The 8,865-nt window shown below is 39.8% G+C and overlaps 2 protein-coding genes across 2 annotated transcripts in view; one reads left to right on the top strand and one right to left on the bottom strand.

Moving 5' to 3' along the window:
• Positions 1-4,636, top strand: part of LOC106951023 (plexin A3-like) — a 32,078-nt gene extending 27,442 nt beyond the window's left edge. The window contains exons 7-8 of the mRNA XM_015038258.1: positions 2,323-2,326; positions 4,624-4,636. The gene's annotated coding sequence lies outside the window, so the exon portion shown is untranslated. The remainder of the gene's footprint in view (positions 1-2,322; positions 2,327-4,623) is intronic.
• Positions 4,637-7,568: 2,932 nt separating this feature from the next.
• Positions 7,569-8,865, bottom strand: part of LOC106951010 (A disintegrin and metalloproteinase with thrombospondin motifs 3-like) — a 112,744-nt gene continuing 111,447 nt past the window's right edge. The window contains exon 4 of the mRNA XM_015038241.1: positions 7,569-7,801. Within this exon, the coding sequence (XP_014893727.1) occupies positions 7,569-7,801 (233 nt within the window). The remainder of the gene's footprint in view (positions 7,802-8,865) is intronic.

The raw sequence follows: 8,865 nt of genomic DNA, 5'->3' as shown, positions 1-8,865 counted from the left end.
CCTTAAAGAAGGTGATAAATGCCCCCACTCCAAGAAATATATTATTTAGGACTAACAAATGTGGGAGAGAAGGGAGCAAGAAACAATTAGGAGATTGTAAGGAAATTTGGGCTCCCATGAGCAAAGATGAAGAGGACATGAAGAAGATGCAAAGGATGGAAAGTGCCTAATGCAAGGAAACAAGGTAATGTGTAACAAGGGAGATGCAGAAAGCACTCTTCTGGCACACACACCCTGACACACAGAGACACAAAGCCAAAGAGAGAGAGGGAAAATTGGCACTAAAGTCAAGGCCTGCTGTCCTCAGTGGCTGTGTTTGGTGCTTAATGAGGCAAAGGGATGTAAAAACAGACAGCCATAATGAGATGGCTGATGGACATGCTGCAGAGACACACACTCACACACACACACACACACACTCTGCCCACAGAGAGGTGCAGCGATGAGGAGAAAACACTGCAGAGACATGGAGCAAGAGACAGGTATGAGGGGAAGCTGTGGAATGCTTCGAACGCAGACCGAGAGGCAAAGGAACAGAGGAAAGAAGCTGAATGCAGTGGGGAAAACATGCAGAGAAGAGCTGGAAAAGGAATGAGTTCTTAGAAAGCAACTATATCCCGAAGTAGCAGAGAAACAATTACTGTTGAAAGAAGAGGATAAGGGAAAAAAAAGCTAGATTTTCCTCCTTTTCATTTACAAAAGTAAACACCAAGCTCCAAACCTCCTATTGAGAATGACACAATAACGATAAAAGCTATTTGTTAACAACTAAGCACAAATAATTCACTTAATTACATCAGGATGTTTGAACAAGAAGACAAAATAACTGGACTGCAATAAAATAAGTTATATTCTTGGAACTACAGCTACAACTCCTAAAAAGTATATCTGAATCTATCACAACTTCTTTCACATGAAAATAGAAAAGTTATGGAACAATTCACTGTTTGAGGTTTGGGGGAAAGCAGGTACATGGAGCTTAAACTTTTTCTACCACCAGTTACTGCAAACAAAGTCCCAATTTGTGTATCCGTTTCCCAAGTTCTGCACTGGTAACAAGCTTCGACTTTTTGAGAATGATGCCACAACTACAACTTTGGGTAAGCAATCCCCTTGGAAAACGTCTCAAGAGATACGGTCGAAAACCTTCTCCAAATCCACGACACCCATTTGGGCCAGAAAAACAAACTTCCATCACTTCATCAGCAATTGGTTAATTTCAGAGTAAGGGTTTGGTCCACCGATCCTCCTAATCTCAAGCTTCGACAATCAGTTTGGAGCGTCCTGTCCTTATACGGTAAGCTTTCACCTGGAGTCTGACAATAGAAATTCCTCAAAAACTGTAACACACTCTCGGGTTCCCTTACTTAAAAATTGGGACCACCAGCCTGGTTTGTCTCTCCATCTAACACCAAAGAGGGATATCAACAACTTTCCCGCAATGTCTGCAACCTTAAGCATCTCTGAACAGATCTTGCCCACCCACCGGTCCTGCAGCCAGCACTCAAAGTTACTTTGCAGCTGTTTAAAGAATTAACTGTTCTGACTGCTTCAGATCTTTTCCATCTTCTGGGACGTCTGCTTCTCTGTTTTGGGTTGGCTGGAAATTCTTAGAAAAACACGAATGCTTAAAACACAGTTTTAGGAAGCGAGATTTTTTTTTTTTTTTTTTTTTGTGACACACCTGGGAATAGCAAGCAAAGAGACAGACAAAACAAGAAAACCCAATTTAAGCACGACCTGAAATAGCAAGAAAAGCCAAACAGGATTCATATTCCCGTGTTCTGGTTGAAAGTTTGACATTTGATGCTTACTTAGGATTTTCTGCAGCATGGAGTCGGTGTAGCCAACCTGATTAAAAACGGCTGTGAGGGTATTTTTTTCTGGTTGTTATAATCTAATTCAACAAGGGCTTGACTCGTGTCCCCAGCTGAGAGACGCACTGTGATGAAAGTCCAAAATTGTTTATACATTATACAGCTTCAGAGTGGACCTTGCCTCTCACACAATGACTGCTGAGATGCTTTCCATCCTCCTCCCGAGTCAGTACAGGATAAAGTGGATATAGTGAAAGCTTGGAATGAATATTTTATCAAGTGTCTTGTTTGGGTTTATGTGAGGTTTTTATTCTGTGTTTTGATTGCCATGTGGAATGGAGCTCAGCAAGGGCAAGCACTCTTAAGTGTGATCAGCAGCACAGTTAGCTCTCTGTAAAGCAGTGAAAACAGAATAATAGTTTGTTTGGGTCTTGTAAACAAGAAGCAGAGAACATTACATATGCTTTCACAGCCTTTACCCACTTTACTACTGCAGAAGCATTAGACCTGTTCCTCCTGAAGCGATTACAGTGGAGGGGGCCGTTATCATCACCGTCATACGTTCTTTGTATGGACGCTCAGTATTTACTTACATTTCCTTAAGGAGTAAATAATATTTAGCATAATTTCACAATACACTTGAGATTAACTCCTGGAATGAAATGTCTCCCGCGAACACGTCTGCACGCATTGAACTTCTTATTTTGTGACGGCACAACTGCAACTTTTAAGATGTTTTAATGAAATTAAATCTTTGCGTTGTGCAGAAGATTTGAGTTATTCCTCATTTGTTTATTTTAAGATTTAAAAAAAAAACAAAAAAAAAAACAGCTTTGCCTTTTAGCATTTACTTAAATTACAATACCGAACAAGTCGAACTCCTGACTTGTGAAGCACTTTGGCCAGATTCAGCTGTTTAAATCAAATTTGACTTGATTTGGCTAAAATTAGTCCAATCAATATTCATTCGGGTAATCTGAATGTCTTTCAATATTTTGACTGTTCTGCAGATTTGAAGTATTTTAAATGAACCAGAATTGTGTCTACACATATTAGACACCTTAGGAAAGAACCGATATTGCTACCTTTTCCTTCACTCGCATTTTGATCACTTGATTAAGGTACAAATGCAACACAGTTTAACAGACAGATCATGCGGGTGTTTTGCTGTCTCTCTTTTTCTGAATAAGAAGGTTTTCTAACACAAATCACGCGGTCCTTCTTTCAGCTTCCATTTATCAAATTTCAGAGATGACATTCATGGAAAAGAAACCCTGTCCCACATCTTTGCTTTCCCTTTTCTTAGTCTTTTGAATTCAGCATAGATGTGTTTTTCTGTAGCAAGCATTTTCACTGTGCCATAATGAATACTTATTTAATTATATTAATTAGGTATCCCATAATAGCTTCAAAATTAATTGATGGAGAACCTGCATGTCCGTGTTGTTCATGTTTTGTCAAATCTTGGTTTTTTGCTGCCAAGGTTTCATAACTTTTGTCTCACACCCTTGTCATCTTGGGAACAAGTCGTTCGGCATCCGTTTGTCAGTCGTGTTTGTTTGACAGAAGTGGACATCTGGGAGGGTCAGTCTGTGTTGTGCCTAATCCAGCCCGTTTCCTTGACAACTGCTAAGCCAGTTAGGGCCAGTTGACTTCCAGTTGACCAGGGTGGCATCGACTCAAGTCTAATGAGAAAGAAATTTCTACTTAAAAGCATTCTGAGCGCGGCGAAAGTACAACATCTTATTTACTCAACACGATTTTTTTGTGTGAAAAGGAAGCATATATGTTCGGTACCGGAGCACAGGTGTAAATTAGAACACCTTAATCTAAAAATAAAAATATTAAAAAAAAAAAACACAATGCTTGCTTATGTACTTGAATTTTATTTAATTTATGTTTTTGGATTTGAATTTTGTTACCACTTATGATGAACAGTTTGACAGGTACAAATAGTTTCACTGTCACTTTTGGAAAAATATGTTCATTAACACAGTGCTTTAAAACTCGGTGTCACTGGTTTTTACTGTTGTCACTGAAGGTGCAAGACGCTTCATTTCGTCACTTTGGAAAATTTGTCAAAAAAATAAAACACTGTCAGCTGCTGATGAGGCAGGACGGAGCAATCAAAACAAAACCTGGCAAAAGAGTCACATAAACTAGATAAGCCTTGCCGTGACTTTTATATCTCTTTTAGTCAACACAACTGGGAATACTATGCTGAGCCCATGAACTTTGGTGGCTTTTAAACCAAGTATCTGTCACAAGCTAACGAGTCTATTCCTACCTGTAGTGCACTCGCTTTCCCACCTTCTCCCTTCATGTATTATTGTGTCTATTCACTGGCTGAAGAAGGTTTTGTAAAGGAAAAAAAAAAGAAAGAATGATTTTGATGATCTCCTGCAACCTTTACAAAAATGATAATTACCACACACAACATAGGCAGACAAAATGCAGATCAGTTTACTAATAGGGCTCATCAAAATTAAAAATGCACAGATAAACAAACCACCCTTTTCAGCACCGACTATTAATATACTCGGAGCGAGTGATTAACGCGTTGTGGCTCCCTTGTAAAGGTCTTACTAATGAGTGAGAGACAGGTAGACAGACAGATTACCCCAAGTTCTTTAGTTCATCGCTGTTTTCCTTAGTCCTGGAATATCAGAGCGCCACATGAACACACATCACATGAAACGTGGTTCCTACAGAACCCAGAGCAGTGACTCGCTTCCATTTTTGTTTTAAATAATGCACACTGTGCTAAATGCAGTGTTAATGTGAGAACGTAACACCCAGAAACAAGCCTGTGTCAGTGAACGTTCAAGAATAGCTTTAGTTCAAATCAGATTTTATGTTTATAATTAAAAAAAAAAAAAAACATGATCTCAGGGTGATTTACAAGAAAAATCAAGTCAAATCTAAGTGGTGTGATCCATCGCGTCAATGGATGCCATCATCTCGCTTAACATTTTTATTAGCTTTCCAATTAGAAAACATTGATAACATTGATAAGATTCTGTGGCACAAGCATCAGAAAATACAGACACCATACATACCACCATGAGGCACTACTGCTATGAAATATATGTAATTGCTACGCTACCGTTGCAGCAACGACTCAATATTAGCTTTACTCAGTCTCATGTCAAGCAAGACAAATTCTTTGTTTATGCAGATGAATTTCAGAGACCTCAACAAAAAAGTAAAAACTTGCAGAGGCTCCAGTTGGGGACAGGATGGATACTTTCTCATTCATTCAACTAACTTCTACCTCTCAGGTTGAAGTTAAAACAAGATATAATTTTGTAAATAATTATATCTATGTTTTTTTTTTTTGTTTTGTTTTTAATTTTTTTATTTATTTTTTTGCTGGACCTCTGAATTCAACACACACTCAAATAACCTAGAAAAAAAAGGAGTTTTCTTTGCTGGACTTTGCTGTTTTTGCCAACGACTTGGGGGATTACTGCCACGTTGTGGTATCAGCAACACATTTCAAGGAAAAGCAGGTAAAAACAAGATAGGGATTTAACAAAATACAGTCGCTGCAAAGATTATTTAAATGTTCATTTGGTTGGAGAAATTGTCAGCCGATTAATACAGCAGGAAAAAAAAAGAGAAGAAGAAAACACATGGGAAATTAGTGGGAAGCACAGAATATAAACAAAGACACATTTAGTCTACCATGCACATGCAAATAAACACACCCACACACAAACACAAACACACACGCAAACACGCACACACACACAGATTTTGACACTCCTGAACTTTGCAGACAGGACTCAATGGTTTTCTGTAGGCGTGCTTTGATGTCCTGCAGACAGCAGTAATGTCAATTATTTTCTGCACCTCAAACGACACAAACACAAACAGATGATCCACCTTGGCCCTCGGCTCTCTGCAGAGTTCATTTAACACACAGGTGGAAATACGAAGGCGAAAGAAGTAGAGCTGGAAAATTATCGCATTACGCAAACGTGAAGAAGACGAAAAGGGTGAAAATAACTTCAAAATAATTTGAAGGCCTTTCCAACAGATTCTATTATAAAAGTTACCTCATGGAAATTTTGCCTAGGTTAGGTTAATATTTCATGTTCTATGCTGTATAAATAATCTTCTTCTGCTACCATTTTTACTGTGCAGACCTATTATTTTCCAGGTATTGACCATTACTAATAATGAGGAAAACTGGCAAATGTCAGTAAGAATATAAATGACTTTGAGCAAATCCTTGTGACATGATTCTATGCAACTAAAATTGGCCAAATGTAAACTTTAACATGTTGGAAACTCAAAAATGTTAAACAACATACCCAAAACAAAATGACCATCTCATGCACAGATTTAGCTAATTTTGTCAGGAATATTTTTTTTTTAGCCTTTTTTCACGATTATGCTCTTTTATACATTTTGCCATTTAATGTAAATACATTAGATGTATTTGCTTCAAAAGTAAAAGAATAAAATTACCCATTGCTCTGTTGTGTTCATGGGACTTTGTTTCACAATAGCTTGTCATTTTCCAAAATGTTCTTTTCACCAAAAGTATTTTCTTTTAAACCTTTCCTACCTCTTGCATTGTATTTCTTAAGTTTTTTTTGTTTTTTTTTCACGCTGATGCAGATTTGTTGCCATAAAACTACCCAAGCAGTGCTGCTGACAGCCGGGGAGAGTGAGAGAAAGACAGAGAGAGGGAGAGAGTCAGACATCGCACACCCATCCTGAAGTGAGCAAAGCAAACTTTCAAGAAGAAAGTCGCCCAGATGCCACGCGTGGGAGGAAACCCTTATTTATTTATTTCTGTTTATCTGGCTGTCAGTAATTTATTCCAAACGCGCTGTTTAAAATACTCCTTCCTCCCCCCCCCCTTCCTCCCCCTCCATCTCTTCCCCGCAGATTAAAGTGGGGCTGCGACAGGGCTGCGTATTCCCTTCGCCTATATTGTCTAACAAATATCTAAAAAGGGGAGGTAGGGAGCAACGGCAGCTCTTGTTCTTTTCCAAGCGCTGAACTGAGACAAAGAGGTGTGGTAGGATTTGCAGCTCTGCGCCTGCACCTGCTTAACAGTCGGAGGCTGGTTCCTGGCGCAGTGGGGTCGCAGTACAAGCAAAAGCAAACAGCGGCACTCGCACAAACACACACACAAACGGATGCATGGAAACACCACTCTCACCACAGGTTTAATTTGCAAAGATTAAAGTGTGGAGTGTGACACTCGAGCTCACACACACACACACACACACACACACACACACACATTTGTGACAACACCTGGGAGCGTGAGTGCTAAGTGTTGTTGTGGCCCGGAGCAGACTACCTGCTGTTTCTGCATCTTTCTCTCTCTCTCTCACACACACACACACGCACACACACACAAAGAATGATGATATGACACAAATCCTGATGAAAAGATATGTGGAAGCCCCTTTAGCACAGACAGAGCACCTTGCAGACACACACAGTTATACACAAATGAAATCTCATCATATTCAGACAGAGAAGAAAGGATTACCTGTGGCTGATTGCAAGTAATCCTTTCACATGTAGGAGGGGAATTGAATCCCCATTCATTGTGTGTGTGTGTGTGTGTGTGTAGGCCCGTGTGTGTGCGTCTGTCTACGTTTCTTTGACCTCTCTGTGACTTTCTTTTCAACTCAAATGGAAGAATATTTTAATTTAATTCAATCTAAAGCAGGCGAACAGGTGTGGGTTTCAGAAAGTCTGAGAACCTCCGTGTGGATCCAACTAAAACCCAGAGACACGGACACTTACGATGTTCATGAGCGTGAGCAGGTACTTTTGCACATGCTCCTTCCCGTGAAACTGGACCACGGAGTCGTCGACGCCCAGCAGCACCTCGATGTTGTAGGCCCTGTCCAGACTCTGCCGGCGCACCCGGGAGGCCCGTGTGTTGTTGATGCTCTGCTGCACGCCACGGTACAGAGACTCCAGGTCCATGAGGCCGCCCAGGTCTGCACCTAATGACACGGAGCACATAAAATCACACCTTTTTATTGAATGTACTTCTACTAAATCTGTTTGTCTACACATACGAATGCATTTCAAATAAAATTCCGGGTTTTATCAGCAGGATGGAAACACGAGGCCGAATATCCGGAGAAACGGTTCACTTGGCTCAAAATCCGACTTATTTCGTGTCCGTCTCAGCTGCTAGATGTACGTCTTTCAGAAAGCACGTCGAGTACACCGAGAGAAGAATGTGTAAAACAAACAAGCATAAAATCACGTGGCAAATTTCAACACAATATATTTTTGTTGAGTAAGCACGTTCCCATTTTGAGCAAATCAAAAATGTCCTGCGTGTTTATCCGAGTGTACATTTTGAAGTACTTGACACAAACCATCTTAGAGGAAAACACCCGAACTCTGAAAGCGTCTACGCTTGCAACAAAAGACAAAAGCTGACCTTGTTTTAACGCCTGACCTAAATAACACTGGTAATAATAATAATAAACATGCTTTATCTCTAAGCGTGGTACCGTGTAACAATCGCACTCTCTGTGCAGTCTTCAGTTGTTTTGAACACTTTTGCATCTTGTGTGTTCAAACCGGGATACATATGCGATGTCTGTGTCTGTCTCCCGTTTTGCTCTCCAAGACACCAGTTGACGGAATCGAGCATGTGTGTCCTTTGTAACCATTGGTAACGGTGTGGCTATCCTTCACAGATCCTCTCCTAATCAACCAAATATTTCTACTCCCATCTGAATAAAAGGAACAGATGGTGCTTGCTAAACACATGGATTAAGACAGCTCCTTCACACAGGGGCTGCCCACTCTGCTCTTTCCTTGGCTTGCTAAAAACATGAGAAATGCTAATTGCACAGGAAACTCACTCTGAGGTTACATTTACTTGTCTTCTTACAGGTAGAGTACATTAGAAAAGGATTTATGTTCCTTGCAATTTTGCATGTTTAGATAAACTTCATTGCATTTCTTTTTTTTTTTTTTTTTTTTTGGGTTTTTTTTAATAGACAAACATTTCCATAGTTTTGAAAGGGATGGGGGGTTTTTAAAATCA

The sequence above is a fragment of the Poecilia latipinna genome, unplaced genomic scaffold, assembly GCF_001443285.1.
Source record: "Poecilia latipinna isolate Pla-1442-1.1 unplaced genomic scaffold, P_latipinna-1.0 Scaffold435, whole genome shotgun sequence".
Taxonomy (NCBI): Eukaryota; Metazoa; Chordata; class Actinopteri; order Cyprinodontiformes; family Poeciliidae; genus Poecilia; species Poecilia latipinna.
This window is presented reverse-complemented; position numbering and strand designations above follow the sequence as displayed.